Raw genomic sequence first — 21643 nt, 5'->3', positions numbered from 1 at the left:
GATTGACAGGGCAGTTTAAACTTCAGCTTTAACCCTAATTAAAGGCACCTGATCCAGCTCATCAAGTCCTTCAGGCTGATTTGAAGACTACAGGAGCAGGGTTGGAACTAAACTCTGCAGGGGTCCCCTGGGGTCGTATTCACATCACAAGACATTTTATCTTACCACTAAGAGTTCTCCTAAATGGCAGTACAAGTTCTTAGGTAAGAGTTTCCTCTTAAAACTTGTTCACAAAGCTCCTGAGACCAACTTTTAAGCTAAGAGAAGCTAAGAGTAAGGGCGGGGTTGACCTCGTTGCTATGGATGTTGTCAACACGCTTAGTAACTATGAAAACAGTGATTGGGGGAGGAGTCTCTGACAGTGATTTAATCATATAAATATTGTAGAATGAGGTGTCATGTTGCCATATTCAAATACAGATGGTGGGATGGCGCAGAGGATGGGACATTATTTTTTAACTTGACTGCAATGTTTTATTCTTCATAATTCAATGCATTTTGCTAGTATATAAATGAACCTTTAAGCAATGATATTGCCTCAATGGTGTACATTGGTGTCTTGGGCGGATTGCCGGCAACAGCCATTAGGATTGTTTGTGATTTGGTCTTAGTGACTACCCCTAACTTTTCACAGATTTAGAAACTAGTTTTAACGCTAAAAAGCTTTGTGAAATACTCTTAGAGCAAAGAGTTTCTCCTAAATCGGCAAGTTAGGAGCTCCTTTTAGATGTTTTGTGAATACGGCCCCTGATCTAGAACATCAGCACCTGATATGCACTTATACACACAGTATAGATAAATCTAGACTTTCACATTTACTAAAGAAAATGGAAGTCTTGCATGTCTGTGCATAACCCGCCGGCATAATCCAAAGGTGTTTTGGGCTGGTAACTAGAGTTTTTCTAGGTGGTTGCTTATTATCTCAGGTCAAAAAAGTCTTTCACTCATCTTACACCTCTCTTCAGCATGCACATGACTTACTCCCCGGTTTCACAGACAAGGTTTAAGACTAGTCCCAGACTAAAATGCATGTTTCAGCTGTTTTAACTGAAAGCTTAAAATATGTCAAATCCATGGTTTTGTCTCAAGATACACAAAGGTATGTTTATAAAAGGTACTTAAATGCCCTTATCCTGACTTAATACGAGCCCTGTCTGTGAAACCAGGCCTCGATGTATCAATCCTGTCTGAAGCATAAATGTGCCAAAGTTAAATGTGTGGGGCTTGTTGAAATCACCAACCCTACATTTCTTCACATATTATCTTGAGAGGTGAAAAGGCATTTGACACAAACCAGACAATGATTAGAAACAAATAAAAATATTCATCCAACAAATCGAACAAAACTTGAAATCCAATTAACTGTTTTGATCTGTAGACTGTCTCATCTTTGCATGGTACTAATTTTTTTACGAATCAAACAAATGACCATTGTAATTTTAATTTTAATTATACACAAATGATTAGAGGGTTGATTCAATTGACCTGGCTTGTAAACGCGGTAAAACAGAGTGCTTGGCCTTCATTTATATACCGACTGAACCTGCTCTGCATGGGGGTTTCACCTTTTTTTGATGCAGCAAGGTTAGTCTTGGCCCACGGCCTCACCCTGTTTTTAGGACTTGTGCCACTTCAGCCATGAACAGTAAGGTGATGACAGGCCTATTAACCCAGCCGAAGGGTCCGGCCATAAATATGAACATGAGCCATAATTATGGAGCTGAAAAGCATACTCTATATATTCTGAAATGATTGAACAATCATGGCCTTTCTTCCACCCATGTGACTGTTTTTGGTAAAGTATTGCTGTAGTTGCAAAGCCAAAACAACAGTTTCCTGTCATCTAAATCAAACTGTTTGAATTATGCTGCATGGCAACAAGAAATTGCAACAGCGCAAAGCAGGTGAAAAGTGAACGAACCTCATTATTATTGTAAACTTCACTTAGCGTGCACATGAAAGCTGATTATTATTTATAACTCCTGAAAGAGATTGACCGACTCTTGCTTTTGTTGAAAAATGCCACTTGTTCTTGACAGGTTCTCATTCCCATGAGGCTTGGTCGTGGAGAACCGAAATGGCTCTTGTTTATTTTTTCTGATACTTCATCCAAAATATAGTGATATATCAGTTTCACATTGAGATGTGTCAGGGGCTAATTGTTAGAAATTGAGTTATTGAGCAGTTTGCCCTTGCTGGTCCCCTAAAGGACTAGCAGCAAATACAAATAGCCTCCCTGTAATATTGGCATTCTGCTGAGAAACTCCAAACTTACCCGTGCCATAATATTGTTGTAATAATTGGAGCTCAGGGGCCATCAAATATCATGCCAGTTTGTTCAATTGATTCAGACAAGCCAAGAAAAGAGAGAGAGAGAGAGAGAGAGAGAGCAAGAAAAAAATATGAAACGCCTAAAAAGTCATCCAAGAATTACCCAGTCAGACAAACTCCTCGGGGCAAAGAACTGAAGAAATGATGTTCTCAAGTTCTCTACCAACCCCTGTGGCAATCTGAGTTGCTGAGCTGGATTGATTCATTATTTTTTTTGCTTTGCATTTCATCAGATTGTATCCCTAAACTATTCTTCAAGACACTTGTATCTAAGGTGCAACACAAGTGCTTTAGCTTTTGGTGTGGACCCAAGTCAGGGTTTGGCTAATGTGAAAGCTGTATTTTGGGATGTTCAGCAATTAGTCTAAACGCAATCCTTCCTTCCTTCCTTCCTTCCTTGCAGAGGTGGTTTGTTATTGTATATTTAATGATATTGCATGCATTTCCAATCGACTACCGTTTTTAGCATCTTATGCAATACATGAATCAGATGCGAGTGGCGATCTCTGTGTTTGAAGTTTTCGTAGTGAAACCAAAGGGGGAAAAAAACACTGAATCTGGCGTCTACTCCTCGTCATTATCTACAGTAGCTAGAGTAGTAAACAACAGCAACCATATGAAAAGAGAATCTGTGGGAAGGGCTGAATCAAACTTCAGACCAAGTGTGAAAATTGCCAGCTACAAAGAGCAACAAACAACAGAGCTTTTGTTTTCAAGGCACCCGATTCGGATTTGCTGTTCTTTTGTCATTTGGCAAGTGATAAAATCACATCAATTTGTTTAGCGAGCGTAGTCAATATCCGGTCAATATCTATGTCAATTGCCATTGTAATGAATTAATCTTGTTACAACATGTCTGATTTAGAAACCAAGGGCCAGATTTACTAAATAGGGTAAATTACCTGTAGTGTAAGAGCGCAATCCCAAAACAAGCACAGATGGGAGTTGAAAGCCCAGTACGTGATCTACTGACGACACGCACATTAAAGAACACAGACGTAGCCGGATCATTTCCATAATAACGCAATCTACCAAGAACAGCACAAATTAGCATCTGGTTTAAGACATGCTATTTTTTGGGTGGTAAATAATGGTGCAAACACCAGTAAATTGACAAGCTCAAACCTTAGTAAATCATCTTGCATGTTTCATTTAAATTCTCTCCTCCCATAAAGATTGCGTCTGAAAGGGAAACTCCTACAAAGGCATATGCAATAAGGTCAGCTGCAAAACTAACCCTGTCCACGCCTTTTTTAGCGCTTATTTTTCACTGCGTGTCTTTAGTAAATCCTGACAGTAGTTTTCTAACGCCAAAAGAGGGTTTGCGCTGGCGCAAGCTTTTAATAAATCCGGTCCCAAGTTATAGTTACTTCAACTATAACGTTGCTTGTTGCACGCTCTCTCTCCCTGTCTGCCATTGGTTGGTGAATCAGAAACGCATGCCATTGGCTGAGGCAGTGTTGCTGTGACAGGATGATCAAACAAACAGAGCAATGTTTTGATAGCACACACTATCAGTTTACACTTTTCGGAAGAATCAGACTTTACATGTTTTGACCGTAGTCGTCACTGAAAGCTGGGCTAAAATCACATATTTTAACTTGAAATGACACACTTCACCTTTAAGCAACACTATTACCCTGTGAAACAGCTGTCCTTCTGTTTAGATTCACCAGCTTGCAGAGCATTTGCACTGTAATGCTGATTGAATTGCTCTGTCTGTATGCTCATTACCATATGGCCAGTCAAAGACCGAGGGACATGTGCATAGCCGAGTAAACAGAGCACACGTCAGACCAAAAACCAACATTTAGCATTTCATTTACAGGCTTCAAATATTAAGCAGTGATGGCAGCATTTTGACAGCATTCCAATAATCTTTAGAGTTCAAATAACACACACACTGAGGGGTTAATGGAGAAGGTCATGGCAACAGCATGCAGTCACACAGAAGAAAGCATGTGGTCGTGAAACGCATGGCACAAAGCCAATACATGAGCACCGCCCCTTACATAGCAGCTCGCATTAGCAGGTTTCACAGCACCTCGATCGCAATGATATTTCTTTAGTGCTGCTTTGTTGAAAAGACCAACCACCAGAAATGGTTACCAGTAGCTTGCATGCATGGGTTGTTGGTTTGTTATCTTGTTAACTAGCTCAACCCCAATAAAGCCTGACATTTGAAATAATAGTCAGAATAATATATTTGTTTAGAAATGGAACACTTTAGACAAAATATTTGAGCATGTATTTTATATAAAAGTTTGTGTATGTATTATTTATGTATTATCTTCTTACTCTTTTAATTCCTTTTATAACTGTTTTAATTTTCCTTGCTTTTATTTTGTGATTAGTTTAATTCCTTTCTGTGTAAAGCACTTTGAATTACCATAGTGTATGAAATGTGCTATATAAATAAACTTACCTTGCCTTTGCCAGTGTGTTTTTTGTTGTTGTTTGAGTATCATATTATATATCATCAGACTTTTATGGCTCATATAGTCTGACACATTTAGTGAGAATATGAAGATCACACTCACACTCAAAAAATTTTTCAGAGCCTCAAAATATGCAATTTGGTGCATATTTTAATATTTATATGGCCAAAAATCAAGATCAAATTATGATAGCCTGTAATGTACATCAAAGAGATCTTTATAACAGTATAGCAGACTTCTTACATAAAATGCATATGATTATCAGTCATCGCTCTATATCTGCCAATAATACGTCTTAGTAAGATGATATTTAAATGCTTAGTTTTATGATCAAAGCTCTGTAGTTTTAAAACATATAATGCAAGGCAATGCACTGATGATTGAGATATGAACAAATAAACCTTCCTCAAAGGCCTGATTTGATACTAACATTTCAACATGCTTTTTCAGAAAAATTATATATGGATAATCAAGTAAACCTATGGTGCTTTAGTCCAGTAAGTGTTCATCTTGAAATATTACTATTAATATATAAAATCATAAAAAAGACATCTAACAAGACCTGAAGGGGGACATTTTTAGTATAAGTTATTTAATATTATTTACTATTGCTTGCTAAAAAAAAGTATAAACTATCAATCAGATGACAGAAAAGTTTTGATCGTGTTGATTATTTAGCTGTTGAAATTAGCGTATCAAACATGCTACAGTAGGCTTAATAGCTACAGTCTTACCCTGCGATTCTCAAAGCCCCGAAACGCCCCCGTCCAGGTCCAGGATGGTGTTCATTCACAGACATCTTTGTAGCGTGCTGTAGCTTAGCACAAGTGTTGATCAGCTTCACCAGCTAAATCATGACGGCTTTGAAGGTCGACAAGCTAGCAGCACCAAACTAGCATTAGCCGTTTACAAGCGAGCAGATAGGATCAGAGCTAGCTAAGCTATTTATGCAGAGCTGGTGTGGTATTCAAACCGTGACTCGGCGGGAGGGAGAAATGTTTGACAGGCATTTTCTCAGAGAGAATGTCACAGAACACCTGAAGCTACTGTAGTCAAACACCGCAATCGAATTCATTAGCACACACTAGCCTTATTTTCTCCTCAGGGAGTTGAGTGTATGTATTGGGAAAAACCTTAAACCCTGACGATATTTACACTGTGCAATGGGATTTTCAACTCTCATGCGTGTGCTCAATATAAAGAGGTATTATAAATTAGGGAACTGAGAAACCATATCATAGCTCTTTCCCAAAAACGTAGACAGCTGACTCAGTGTCTACTACCTATGAAGGCAATTAAATTCTCGGGAGAATCCTAACAGTTCTTCAACAGCATTCGTGAAAGACCTGACAACTGTTACACAAATAACGCTCTTCATGCAAAGCATGCAATTCCAGTAGAGTCTGATGTTAGCATGTTTCTAAGAGACTGTAACTAACTCTAATAAGCACAAAACTGTATTTATATGCCGGCAATTACCATGTGCAATATCATTATTTATATGTTGCTGTCAAACTCTTTTTAGTGTTATATTTTAATGCACGGTGTAGCATTTTTTCATTATATACATTCGCTGAGCCAGTGGAACGGAATTTCGTTCATATGTGCACTCTAAATCTACAGTTGAATGACAATAAAAAGCTATCTATCTATCTATCTATCTATCTATCTATCTATCTATCTATCTATCTATCTATCTATCTATCTATCTATCTATCTATCTATCTATCTATCTATCTATCTATCTATCTACAGGTATCTATCTATCTATCTATCTACAGGTATCTATCTATCTATCTATCTACAGGTATCTATCTATCTATCTATCTATCTATCTATCTATCTATCTATCTATCTATCTATCTATCTATCTTAAATGTCTGTTTGATCATTTTAAAAGAAAGAAAGAAAGCAAGAAAGAAAGAAAGAAAGAAAAAGCAGAATATGCATTTTAAAGGAATATGCCGACTTTTTGGGACTTTAGCTTATTCACCGTATCCCCCAAAGTCCATACATACCATTTTCATCTCCGTGCGTGCCGTAACTCTGTCTGACGCACCCACCGCTAGCCTAGCTTAGCACAAAGACTGGAGGTAAACGGCTCCAGCTAGCATACTGCTCACAATAAGTGACAAAATAACGCCAACATTTTCCTATTTACATGTTATGATTTGTATAGTCACAGCATGTATGAATAACAAGGTCACATGAGACAACCATCTTCTAACCGTATACATACGGTTATAGCTAATATAGCTAAAGTCCCAAAAAGTCGGCGTGTTCCTTTAAGACCATGTTCAGAGTAAAAAAAAAAAGCAAAATGCTCATGTTTCATATATATATATATTAATGTTGTAATTAGTTATTCATTGGTAGTTACTAGTTAGTAGTTCTTTATGAAGCTAATATCATTCTCAATCAAATCTCAGTCCTAAATTCACTATTACTTACTGATTAGTTCATCTTGTTTCTATATTAGTTAATAGTAGTAGCCGAAGTGCTAATGTAGTACTCCTCATTTGTCCTACGTTGTTCCCTATTAATGACGGTCCATTATTATAATGTTTTACCAATTAATGTACTTATTAGACAATGTGCAGCACCTTCAAAACATTACACAACTATAAATACTACTATTAAACATCTCAAACGTTCACTCTCTCACTTAATGCTAACATATAAAGTTGTTGGATCTGTAACTTGGACTAACTAGGTCTCGCAGATCTAATATAAACAGTGCAGATTCAGAATGGATTGGAGCTGAACTATTATGCTAAAATACTAACTGTCAGTGTCTTCACTTCTTTCTCTCTTTACATTTGTATATAAAATGTGGGATTAACAACTAGGCCGCCGCACAATATTTAGTGCTGTCTATTTACAATCCATTCCTGCTGTCATTCATAATTTTCCACAAATCCCTTGTGTTTGCTTATTAAATATTTTAGCTAATATGATTATGCTTTCAGTAAGACCGCAGTAAACATTTTACCAAGTGTAAATCCATTCAGAAAAATACCACAGATTTTCCCTCAAATGTAAATAAAATCTGCAGATGACTGTCGGTCCGGGCCAGGCCTCCTGATGGCAGTGTGTCTACAAAGCCTTTCGGTGGGCAGCTCTCATGTGTACACTGCAGTATTTTAGCATGGTGTATTACTGTAAAGATGACACGTCTCCACAGCTCTCAGGAATGTCAAATGAGTTCCACAGTTTCCCAATGCCTTAGAAAGATTTCCCACTATAACATCACGATACCTCCATAAAACCTTCCATACCAAATCTTCACAAAGCCGTTTCCTGGTTCTAATCCTGCATGGATGATATAGGATTTCACACCAAGTTCAGACTTCACATTCTGGTTGCTCAATTCATCCATCCCGATATCCCACCCACTCTACATGCGAGCGGCGTTGGTTTCTCTGAATTAGCGTTGCCTCTAAAGCAACACTTTAGAAATTCAAACATCCTGTGACCAATTCCGACAGGCTTTTCATTCACAAGAGGCACATGCAAATAATCACACCTACTCAGCAAAGTTTTTTTCCTTCTTTTTTCATGTGCTTTTGAGTTTCTCTTTTGTCGAGTCACATGAAGCGAGTGGATTGGGCGCCCACCTCCACTCTCATGGCTCCCAACTTCACACCTCTCTGCCGGTCCTTCTCGCCCACCTTCCTCATTTCAGCCGACACAATGTGGAGAATATTGCCTCCTACATGCGTTAAGACAGCTGGCCTTGGTTCCTTCACTCGCCAAAGCATGATTAATCACTTGACAAGACGAGTAGCAAGAGTTGGCCGGAGAGCCAATATAAGTCTTTCCAGACATATAATTTCTGACCCAAACACACCTGATGATGGACAAACCCTCCCTCACGGTAGAAGACGAATGAGCTGAGCAGGGCTCAAGACTGCCAGGAATAGACGAAGAAAAAGCAATGCCACAGCGTGAGCGTCAAATCAAATGAAGTAATGGATCGCCAGAGATATCGGCAACAGACTGTAAACAAGAAGCCTGATAGATGAAGAACTGAACTTTAAAAAGACATTTATACACATGTTTGCCTCCAGCTGACCTGATCTGCTCTAGAGGGGGTCGAAACAAAGATCAATAAACACTAGGCAAATAAACACTATAGAGGCAGTAAAACGGCAACAACTTTTATTCCTTTTCACACTAAATTACGAGTACAGGAGCAGATTATCGATTAATCAAGACTTATTTTTGTGCGGTTCCGATGTTATGACTTCGAAACAGTTTTACCATGTAGTGCATGATTTATAAACTAATACATTTTGACGTTTGCATCATATAATCAGGTCCAAATGTGTGGCTTTTCCACCGTAGTAAACTTGCTCTATAGCTCATCTGGGAATGCGAAGCACGGGTTCAAGTCGCGTAAAACAAGAGTCAGGATAAAAGAGCTCAAATACTTAAAGTAAAACAAGTTAAAATGGCATTGTTGCTTCAGAAAATGATATTAAAATGATATATTCAACATAGTAAAACTTGACACTTAATTTCGATGGTCCAATAGACTCTAGTAGGGTTTAGGATAGAGTTAGGTGTTAGTTAGTAGAATAAGTTGACATGTAGTTGTAAAGTTACTTATAGTCAGTAGAATGTCTGTTGAGGGATTATCAAAAATAAAGTGTTAGCAGATATTAGCAGATCTACTGATACTCTAATGACTGATAGTTGACGTAGTTGCAAAGCTACTTATAGTTAATAGAATATCTACGGTACACCATCGAAATAAAGTGTTATGTGGCCATCATGTGTTTAGGGGAGAAATGAACACTTGTCGCAAAATGTGCAAGAGGCAACGTAATGTATTGCAGAACCACATTTTTCCAATGAGCATGGGTTGTGCCTTTGGGTTTGTAACCTCTCAGGAATACAGGAGAACTGCTTCATAACGAACTAAACAATCTTTGCAACGTTTGTTAGGACAGCCAATATGCCTACTGTAAGACAGATGATCTTAATGCGCTGACCAGAGGAAGAGAATTCTTCACCCAGTTGCCATTTATACTTTAACACAGAATCCAGTTCTAAAAAAAAAGATGCAACAAGATTTAGAGGTCAGCAAAATGTCACCACATGCATGATGGATGCAAAGTTTGGCCAAGAGGCAAAGATTCTTGGCCCTTAACCATCAATGAACATATTTCTTTGAGAAAAAGCAACCCGAGGAGCACATCACTTAGAGCTCCCTGTCACTCGAAGGTTTTGTTCGCCCTGAAAAAAAACGTGTCAGTTTCTTCTAAAAGAAAGATATATATATATGGCTGGTCTCTTTCCAACATAAGTGAAAAATAAAGGCTATTAGCCATGACTTGTCGTGGCTTGTGTAGTACTTATAAGAAGCCTGAAGATATTGGCAACTATTTGTTGATATTGATATTTGTTGGGTGTAACTTTGCTTTTCATTTATGCACGGACCGAAAAAACTGACAAACGTCCGGTTTCTTTCTCAACTGTTCACTTATGACATAAACAAGAGAATACTTGCCGAGACGGGCATTTAGACGAGTATTTGACATAATTTGGTGTTTATGTGTCCGTTCAAGGGCAAGGAAACGCAAAAGAGGAATCTATTCGGTGTTCGAGCACAGTCTCTGAAACGCATCTCTCTCTCTCTCTCTCTGTGTGTGCGCTTCGCTTCGAGTGTGCGCACATATAACGTGCGAGTCCCGACTTTCTGATAAACTTTCACTCTATGATGATTAAATTTAGCAGTTAATCCGCGAATCACATGCGTGCCGAACCGTGGGGCAACTGGTCCGTACGGATCACGGATCAACTGCGGTCCGTTGCACCCCTACTCATTAACAAAGCAACATGCTAATTTCAAACTCTAGCCTATGGGAATGAACTGTTAGTCAAGTCTCTAGGGCACTTAGGAGGAACACATTTCGGTGTGCCAAATGTAGAGCTACCACAACCAAAAATCAAATGTTTAATTTCAGTATGGCTGCTGCTACCTAAGAAGGCACCTGCCTAAGTGGGCAGTAGATAACAAGTGAATGACAAATTGTGGGTTGTGGGACCAGAAGGGGCCATTCACACTGACAGAAATGTGCAGCAACGAGGTGATCAGATATGGAGAAATTGAATACCAAAGGAACGCAAGAACGTCTGCTGGAAAACTTGTAGGCCTGCAGTGATTCAATGGCATGACGGTTCTAGTTGTTCCTGTGACTAATATTTTGTCTTTGAGCAAGATACCCAAGGACGTTTCCCCTATAAAGACGACTATCGGTTGCTATGAATAAAAACGTCTACTTGCACTGAACCGCACTCTTGTTTTGTGTATTATCCAAACTGGTTTGAGACTGAAAATGTATATCCAAAGCAAAGCACAAATCATCTTGACTAGCAGGAGCTTTAAAAAAGTTGGTGGCTTGTGTGTTCGAAAGAGAGTGTCTTGCGACACGGTCTGTCTCACTTGTTGACAAATCTCTCAATTGTGGAAAACTAGGCCAGGAAGAACCCAAATGTCACAGCACTCAAACGACACTTTGACAGCAGCCATCATACTGAAGATCAATCCCTCAAGCCCAGAGGTCAGGTTTGGATAAAGAGACTGTGGTTTTTACTGAGGTTTCTGTGTAATTTATTTCACCCACAAGGCCGAAAGGCATGAGCGCTGGAATCGGCAGGCCCTGGAGGAAAATCAAACTTGCCCGAGGAACACCAGAGACTCCTGGGAATGCTGGAGCGCAATGTTTCTAACAACCTTGATGCTTCTGTTGTCTTTGTTCAAACTTTTGAAAAGACATTTGATTGCACTTGGGAAAAGTTTGCAGATCGCACACTGAGCGAGAGAACTCCGCGACCTCATCGTCTGCTTCTGGGCAGCCACCGCATTAACAGGCCAAACATTTGCAGAATTTCATCTTCGATTTATTTCAGCCTTTGGGCATTTCATTTTTTAAACTTGTCCTATAAATTGATTTCAGAGTGTGTTTTTTTCCCCTCTTTCCGATTCATTCTCATTTGATTAGAACAACTGTAATTTCTTTCCATGTTTTTCATAATTTAATCGGGTGCCTGTCTCTCTGAGCACACAGACTTTGTTTCACAGAAAAATGGCGTCTGAATCTCTCCCCTCATCACTCTTGCTTTTCAGCACGCATGAATAAAACATTTGTCACAATTTTAATCTTATCGCTTCATTTCAAAAATTTGTCAGAATGCTCAAAACTTTATAGATAAGTACAGCAGTTCTCAGAAAACATCCCATTTGAGTCCTCATGAATTGATAGATGATAGACAATTATTTTTGGGGGTCATTGTTTGTTTAATACTTTAATTAATACTTTTATTCAGCATGGATGCATTAAATTGATCATAAGTGACAATAAAGACTACATAATATTAAAATAAAAGCTGTTAAAATTCTGACAAAAATTTATCAAAAATATGAAGACACAGCTGTTTTCAACATTGATAATCGAAAATGTTTCTTGAGCAGCAAATCAACATAATAGAATCATGTGACACTGAAGACTGGAGTAATTCAGCTTTGATCACAGGAATGAAATACAGTTTTAAATATATTCACATAGAAAACAGTTATTTTAAATTGTAATATTATTTTGCAATTTTACAGTTTTTACTTAAAGGAATAGTTAACTTAAAAATGAAAATTCTGTCATCAAGTTGTTTCAAACCTGTATGAGTTTCTTTCTCCTGCTGAACACAAAAGAAGAAACAGTTTTTGGACCCCATTGACTTCCATAGATTTTTTTTTCCTACTATGGAAGTCAATGGGGTCCAAAAACTGTTTGATTTCCGACATTCTTCGAAATATCTTCTTTTGTGTTCAGCAGGAGAGAGAAACTCATACAGGTTTGGAACAACTTGAGGTTGAGTAAATGATGACATAATTTTTAAATTAACTATTTCTTTAATATTTAATTATGGTGAGAAGAAGAAAAATCAAGTGATAAGAAGTGATCTTTTAAAGGCGATATTTAAAAAAAAAATTGGCACAAAGTACAAAACTACAAACTGAAAATAATAATGTGATGTGGTGCAATGACATCTGCTAGTTACAGTAAGACCGCTTATATCAATTTTGCATGCGTGTGTGTGTTTGAGTGTGTGTGTGTTGGCACAAAACATGGTGTGAAAGTGAAGTGCCATGGGTAATGCATTTATTTTAGTTATATACAGTAGCCTATTCTATATATCAAGAAGCTTTAGGGTTAGGGTTCACATTTGTTGTCCACTAATCTGAATATTTAGATGGTGGTTATGGCCTTAATACTTTGCACCTGTGGTGGGGAAATACAATTTCTTACTTCAGCAATAACCATTTAAAATAAAATTACATATATATATTTTACAAAAATATATATATATATATATTTTTTTAAACCCTGACACATTCAGGCACAAATTGCACCGTTTTCTGAGAAAGACTCGGCCACTTTCACTGTTGCATTTCCCTCTTTACATGAAATGCATCTCGAGCATGAAACCTAGATGAAACATATATTTGCCAGGGGATTTTGCAACAGCTCTTGAGGAATTCATGTTACATTTCATTTCACAGCACAGCTGAACATGCAACATTTTACTCTGAATGCTAAGAAGGTTTCACAGCATCTAATCGGAAACCATTTGCAGTAATAGACAGCTGTCAGTGACGTGGAACATCTATGCACCAATACCTAATATCATCTGACGAATAAAGAGCAGAAGACTGAATGGTTAATTTCGGAATTTGATTTGCAATGTGGCAGTGCCAGCCAGTCACAGGAGATCCGTGCATGGAAATCGTTTTTCCTGTGCCACGTACACATGATGTTTTTAATTAGACTCCCGTGACAGCGAACAAATGCACACTGTTTGCTGCAGATACACGCTTTATCTATATGCACAACCATACTGATGATGTTCATTGAAATGTTAATCGTCCAATGTGGATATGAGTCAGAAAGAACCGCAAATGTAATGGAAAGCAATCAAACATTCATGTTGCCTTGAGCTATGAGCTCTGGAAAAAGACAAACACTTCTAAAACTGCCATAATGTACTGCTTTAAAACCATATCTATAGACCGCAAAATAATAATAATAATAAAACCAAACTGAAAGCCAAGTGCTGGTGATTTATTCCATATTTTTCATAGCTCCAGTATTATTTCAAATCTTTTCTAAATCACATTTGGCAACTGCTCCGCGGGCTTACCAAGAGAAAGGGCAAAGGTCCATGGACTTTAAAAGAGAGGTGGCCATTGTTAATATTTAATGCATCTGGAAACAGTAATTAAGTTTTCCCCACAAGAAAAGGAATTTGACATGCTCTGGAGAGCCAGTGAGTAATTATATTTGTAAAGAGCAGTGATATAAGATACTCCCCCTTGACTAGGAGTCATTACACGCCATTAAAGGGTCCCAGCAAGCCCGGCCTTATCCACACTCGCGCGCACACACACACACACACACACACACACACACCAGCCGATGCTCAACGAGACAGGACTTCTATAAACAAATTGTCTCTGAGCAAACTCTGTGTCTGATCAAATCTGACTGCCACAATATTCACATATCCCATCAGTCACAAAGAGACAGACGCAGCATCCGCAGGAAAGACTCGCCGGTGATCTGGCATTGGTAATTAAATATTAAACCTGTAATGAGTTCTCAGCCATCTACATGGTGTGGAGTTCACATGCGAAAGTCTCCAAATAGGGCCCCTGGAGAGACAGGGTCCACACTTAGTAGCAATAATTATCACATCCACAGGACAGGTGGAAACGCTGCAGTGCGATGATAAAACTCCAGCGAGACTTATTAAACAGTGCTCGAGAATAAAGACTGTACAGTGAGCCGGTCGCTCTTAGTGTGTTGCAAATTTCCAGACTGTATTCGCACGCATCTCGAGTGCTATTTTCATTCTAGACCGCTTTTATGTGATCCTCAAATAAGGCACATGCATGCATGAATACATGAATTTTACATCAAACTCCTGTAACCTACATACAGCCATGTTCACATTCGCAAGTCAGAATAGCCACAAGCTAAATGAGGAATAATTCTCTCTTCTTACCTTTAAGCTGCATAATTAAAAGGAGGCTCTTTTTCATATGAATATCCTATTATTTATTTATTTTTCTTCCCTGGAATTGTTCGGTCTGCTCTGAATTTCAATTACATCTGCAGCAGCCATCACTATGCAAATGAGGGGTGTCCTGTGTTTTAATAAAGGGAAAATGCTAAGTTCATAGTGCTGCCATCATTCCTTGCACAACCTGTAGAGATGTACCATTCATCATTTGTAAAATATATGCCGAATGCAACCTGCGAGTAATTGTTTTACTTCACACACCAGAGTGTGAAATACCGCCTTGCTTTAGTAGGAAATCCCTCTTAGCAAACTTTTAGTCATAATGGTGTTGACTTGTGTTGTTCCGGGTTTCTTTCGGTTTTCAGTGAAGGATCCAGCGTGTTGTAGACAGCAAAGAGAACGCAGCGATGGAAAATCTGAAAAACCTCTGTGTTTGTAGTCAACGTGTTTCAGGCAAAACGGAAAGAAACTGCCGAAGCAAAACACCGTCACGTAAAGCTGGTTGCAAGAGTGTTCAGTTTTTACAATAATCCTGTTTAAAGCATAGACATGGTGCAATACAAGTTTCAGTGGTCAAACTACTCTTACGATAACTGCTCTGTTAATAACCCTCTGTCGATCCGACGGTCCGTGGGCGGGGATACAAAAATATGGAAGTATAATCTGTAGTTTTCCTCAAAGCCCTGGAGCGTTTTGTCCTCCGGCGGGACGTTTGCTGAATTTCTCAATCCAGGTAACATGAGGAATGAGTAAACATTGTTCATTTACATATACTACCCACATTGTAACAATACAAAGCAGGTTGAAAATCGGCAAAGTTACACTTTAACAGATGTGGTCTCCAAAAAGTTCAAATCCAGCAAGGAGTCAGCCATGAACTATACAAAGTGTGCTTTTGATCAAGACATTAGACTTTCAGGTTACTCCAGAAGGACTGCTGCTTTAATATGTGCATATTAATAAAAGCATCTGTTGAACAAGAACTTCAGTATAACAAAGACTCTTCTTTTTGGGATGTATATTGGATGTATTTTGGATTCAGAATCAGCTTTAAAAAATTCACTCTTCATTGTGCTTATGTGTCAAATATAAAAGCATAACTGGATGACTGGACATTTTTCTGCACAGATTTTAACAAGTAATAATAATAATAATTCATTACATTTATATAGCGCTTTTCTCAATCAACACAACAAGCAAGCCAAACAAAAACAAAAAGCCGACTGAACTTTGGCAAGAGTTTAAACCACATCTCTTGCTTCAGTGTTTTGCATTTACTGATATAGCAAGCAGCATTCAGCATATTATTCAAGTAAAAATAGTAGTTTTAATAATTAAACCCAGACATTAGCAAACATATGCTAAAAATGTAGTTCTCTATACTATTTTTCCAATATGGCTGCTCCTGGAAAGTCATATAACAACGAAAAGTGCTTACCTAGGACGCCGACTCGAAAGTTGAGCGTAATAACGATGACGTTCCCGTAACTGGCCAGCACGCTTCCGTCAATCATGTTCCCGGTGCCCTCCATGTACGATCCGCCGTGAATGTACACCATCACAGGTTTGGCTCCAGTATCTCGTATGTCTGCAAGAGTGGCCACCATTAAACTCTCACTCCCCCACTGGCCCGATTCAACACAGCAATGCGTCTCACAGTCCTCCCAGATACCAGCCACCGGCTCGATTACAGTCTGAGATGCATCTCATATCAGCCGAGTCATTTGTCTCTCGTAATGAACAGTATGCGCAAAACAGATATGAACAGATGAAGCCATATGGAAGGTCAGAACCTAACTGGCTATTGCAGGCGGCTCTAACACGCTTTAGTGGCCTAAATGATGAGCTCATCGCAAATTTAATGGCCTTGTTAGACTTCACTGCTGTGGCACACAGACACCGAAGGGTTTAAAACGGGCAGGGGTATTTTAGTTCAGCCAGAAATTAAAATGATTGTTCTGAGTAATATTTTGCTTCCGTGAAATGCACAATCATCTTAGGCAAAAGTGAATGTTGTTTTACACTGCCAAGCTCCAAAAGCACCACAAAAGGAGTCCGTACATACACACTGTGAGCACTGTATTCCAAGTGCTCTGAGGCCAGAACCAAATTTCTGTCATTATTCATTGTAAATCTTCCCCTCCACTGGAATTCAGTTCAAATTTGGTGCAATTGGACGTCACGGCAGGTTTGGCATCATTGGCACCAAATGCTATTGGTTCTCTTATAACGTGACCTCTAAAGTTTCTTACTTTTTAAAACTAAATTAACATGACTGTATGACTTCAGAAGACTATAGAATACAGTGCACAAGTTGTGTGAGTTAATTTTTGAAGCTTGACAGCACACTGTAAAAAATGGCCGTAATTTTAACAGTAAAAATGTAATGGAAAAAATACGTTCATTGGTTAACAGTATATACCCTAACTACGGTAAAAAAAACTGTAATAGATCTCACAAGACATTTCTATTTTTACAGTAAAATACTGTTAAATGTACAGATTTTACACTGTAAAAAAAAAAAAAAAAAAAAACTTCCTGTAGCATTTACCATACATTACCGTAAAAAACAAAACAAAAAAAACAGTAGCAATATTAATTTATTTTACAGAATTTAACTTAAATGTATGGCAAAAAAACAACAACAAAAAAAACACTGGCAGCTGTGGTTGAAGTACTTTACCGAAAAAATATGGTAGAAATATTTTAGGGTTTATGACATTTAACAAAAGTTTATGGTAAAAAAACTGGCAGCTGTGGTTGCAACTGTAAAAATATGTTAATAATATAGCAGGTTTTATAGCATTAAACTTCAATTTAAGGAAAAAAGAATAACCTGAGAGCTGTGGTTGCCGGTACTTAACCATAAAAAGAATGGCATTACAAACCAATTTGGTTATTGAGAATTAACAGAGGTTTTTATTGAAAATAATAAAGTTTTATGTATATATCAACATTCACTTTTGTTATATGGGAAACAGAAGCTCGGACAATCTATTGCAACATATCCTTTTGTGTTTCCCGAAAGAAAGACTAATACAGGTTTAGAAGTACGCGAGGAAGTTTTTTTTTAATTTTGGCCAAACTATTCCTTCAAAAGAAATCACAACGTTTCTTATTTCTTTCAAATTTTTTTTAGAGACATTTAACAATCAATCATTATCAGTTAATTTTTTATTTTATTTTGAATGGCATAATATAAAAGAGAACACAAGCAGAGAAAATGGTCTCTCTACAGAGATGAAAGAGACACAAGCCCTGCTGGGCTCAAAATGCTGTATTGTATTGAAAGTTGCCATGGATACGGCAGATCAAAATTCAGAATCTTTGAGAAAGCCTAATCGCAAACACCACTCCAGTGCATTTGCCCCCGTTCGCATTCAAGCCCTCCTGTTAAATATGCGCTTATTTGCATGTATGTGGTCACAGCAAATTACAGACTTGCTTTTTTGTGCAAAAAAACAATGTTATTTGCAATAACTGTGCCACTGTCTGCTTAACGTCTCCTTTACACGATAATAACGCATTCACACGTTACGATCCTGATCTCATGGAACAAGCGAGAACTGATTTGTATAAGAATTTTTCCATTTCAGATCTGCCAGCTGAAACATTTATGGTTACGTTTAAAGATTTATCTGGTATCTGATAGAAGTATGATAAGACACTGCTTTGAAATGACAATTCTCTGTTGACACTTATCGTACGGAAGAAAGACAATGTATGGAGTGGGAAAAAGAGGGCGAGAGAGAGAGAGAGAGAGAGAAAAAAATGCACAAGATTTCCTGCACAAGGGATGCACAGGATGAGATATAGAATGAACAGATCAATTAGAAAAACAATACAAAGATAAATCATGTCAATGTTATCAGTAACCTCTTTTGTTGATTCACATCATGTTGGTATAAAACATAATACTCTGCTAACTGATCTCTTCTCAAGCAAATATTCATATATAATGTTAAAATCAAATCAAGCTAGTCCTTCAAAAGTCACATCCTGAGGAAAAAGAGGAGACATATTGATTAAAATGCATCATAAAGACATTTCACAAAAACATAATTTGAATGAACAAGACATACATGACCTTAAACATGAGGGAATAAAACTATAGGACATTAAACTGAAATGTCAACTTCATGAATGCACAATAATGGTTGATATGTTCTTTGACATGAAAACATGACTCATTTGCTATGACACACACACACACACACACACACACACACAAACCAATGCGTATGTTCCATCTTTGCATGCATCCTATTCCTTTATATAACCTCCATCAATCATCTCCAAGTGAACTAAGGAAGACGAAGACCCCTGCTTCCTTAAAAATGAAACAACACTTAACACCCCTGAGTTGAACGACCTTCTTCACAAAGTCTTCAGCATCTCCATCAGAGTTGTGATTAGGGTGTTAAAACATGGGGGACGTCAGAGCTGTAGAGCTCAGGAGGAGGAGGACGCGTCAAGCTATCTGTGAACCTCTCAAAATTCTCCACGGGCCACCTCTCAACGGCCTGTCACTCTAGAGGAACTGGACAGCGTGAGCACTGATAAGTGGCCCGGACTCGCACTGACGCTGTAAAACATGGAAACTGTCAAACATTCTCATTGTGAGCATTGTATGAGCTCCCGAGCCGAGGTTTCGACTTTAGACCCCACCGCTGACCTCATCACGGATAACATAAATGTTGGAGATCGACACTTCCAGGTCAAACTGAATATTTCTGAAGCTATTATGGATTGGACTCTGCAGGAAAATACATAATACATGCACATGCAGCCTTTAGACACTGTATACAGCAACCTACAGTAGTTGCAACTATATATAGATATGTGTGTGTATAACTCTAAATATATACACTAGAGTTATAACTCTTACAGTATCTCTAATATAATAGCCTAGAGTGGTGAGGTGTGGTGTGGGGGTAAATTAAGCGTGACCTGCTGTGATGTTACAGTCATGTTGCATTGTGGTCTATGGATCCGCCTATGCATCTACCATGCACTTGACAAAGTTGAACACACTTCAAAATGGCGGCTGGGATTCCCCTTAAGGGAAGAGTTAAACACAGCCATAGACATACTACATCCTGAATGCTGGAAATATCACGTGACCTACGACGTCAGACAGGCGGCTTCACTGGCAGAATGTCATTCTGGTACTATTTTATAAATACGGCATACTACTTATTTCACACAGTGTTTTTCGCATACTGTATTGTAAGAGAGTTGGCATAATGGGATGTAGGGGTACGGCATTACTGCGGTACTAGCACCACTTTTAATCAATTTCTTTTAAATTACAAGTTGTAATGACACATATAGGCCTAAGTGAAATACAAAAGGTGTGCATGTGGCAATTTGTAGACTTAGACTTCAATGGCTCAACCTCAATCCAGATGGGGACGAGTGACCTTTGAGGAAGGTGAGTTCTTGAGGCTGGGCTCTGGTGTGTGTGCATTATATATAATGGTACTAACACAGAGACAGTGGGTTTGATGTGCGCTTTGAAGCCAACCCCAAGCAGTGAATGAGGAGGAGGGGGAGAGAGAGAGAGAGAGAGAGAGAGAGAGAGAGAGAGAGAGAGAGAGAGAGAGAGAGAGAGAGAGAGAGAGAGAGAGAGAGAGAGAGAGAGAGAGAGGGGGGTGGGGGGGGGCAGTTTCTTCTTAAACCCAATGCTCCGCCATGCAGACTCCACATCAGACACCTCACACGCTACTAACCAATAGCACTACTGCATACTCACACCCTTCAAGATGAAAAACTCGAATTTGAGACAATTTCCTGAGACTGATGCAAAGGAAAATGGACTTTACAAATGTGAGTGCTTTTGTCCATGCAAAACCCGCCAGCACACTGCTAGGGTGTCTAGGTTGCTTAATAGCCCAAAGAGTTCATCCTCCAGACTCTATGTTGCTTTGGTTTCAACAAGAAAACATGTGGGTCCCTCCATCAGTGTGAAGGCCTGTTCTCACCAACACAAATGTTCGGCACAAAAAGGCACTGTGATTTTCACAAGCGATTTGTCTGGTTTGACCAAAAACGGCGGACAGACTGAATGAAAAGGGAATTTCACTCTCTGACAGTAGGTGGCGCTTATTCATTATCCATTTCAGTCGTATCCAACTCTTGGTGATTCAATGGGTCATCTCGTGTCATACTAGAGACTGTCCATGAATTTTCTTGCCTATAATTATTTAAATTTTTTTTCTGGGGTAGATCGCCAGGTCTTTGCCCAACCCTCCCCGTTACCTATCTTAAGACTCACACACACCTATGGACAAGTTAGCATCTCCAGTTCACCTATACTGCATGTTTTTTGATTATGGGGGAAACAGGAGCACCCAGAGGAAACCCATGCAGACATAAAGCCAGTGAGCCATATCAGCACTACACGACTTCTGACGCTTGTCAGAGACGATATAAGAAGTGAAACAGTATTTACACATGTTCATTTTACTGTATTCACTATGATCTATTTATTTATGAATTTGATAATTTTTTGTGAATCTCTTTACATTTATTTGTGAATCTCTATCATAATCAATCAATCAATCAATCAATCAATTCATTATTTGGGATAATTCAATCATTCTAATCCCATTAAGTGAATATTCCTCCCCAGTGTTGGCACACGTGCCATAGGTTGCCGATCCCTGCACTTTGGTGTTTATCAAACAATACCAAATACATAAGTACAGAGACAACAGAGCCGGTTCCGGATTCTTCCTCTGCTATTCACTGTAGTTTTAGGTAACAGCAGCAGCTCTGAGCAAAGG

At 38.6% G+C, this 21643-nt stretch overlaps 1 protein-coding gene across 2 annotated transcripts in view; it reads right to left on the bottom strand.

Annotated features, from left to right (window-relative positions):
* Positions 1–21643, bottom strand: part of nlgn3a (neuroligin 3a) — a 212715-nt gene that overhangs the window by 100986 nt on the left and 90086 nt on the right. For both annotated transcript variants that reach the window (XM_084430000.1, XM_084430001.1), the window contains one exon: positions 16294–16443. In XM_084430000.1, the coding sequence (XP_084286126.1) occupies positions 16294–16443 (150 nt within the window). The remainder of the gene's footprint in view (positions 1–16293; positions 16444–21643) is intronic.

The sequence above is a fragment of the Rutilus rutilus genome (genome assembly GCF_951802725.1).
Source record: "Rutilus rutilus genome assembly, chromosome: 14".
Lineage (NCBI taxonomy): Eukaryota > Metazoa > Chordata > Actinopteri > Cypriniformes > Leuciscidae > Rutilus > Rutilus rutilus.
The sequence above is the reverse complement of the archived record's forward strand: the minus strand, read 5'-3'. Positions and strand labels throughout refer to the sequence as shown.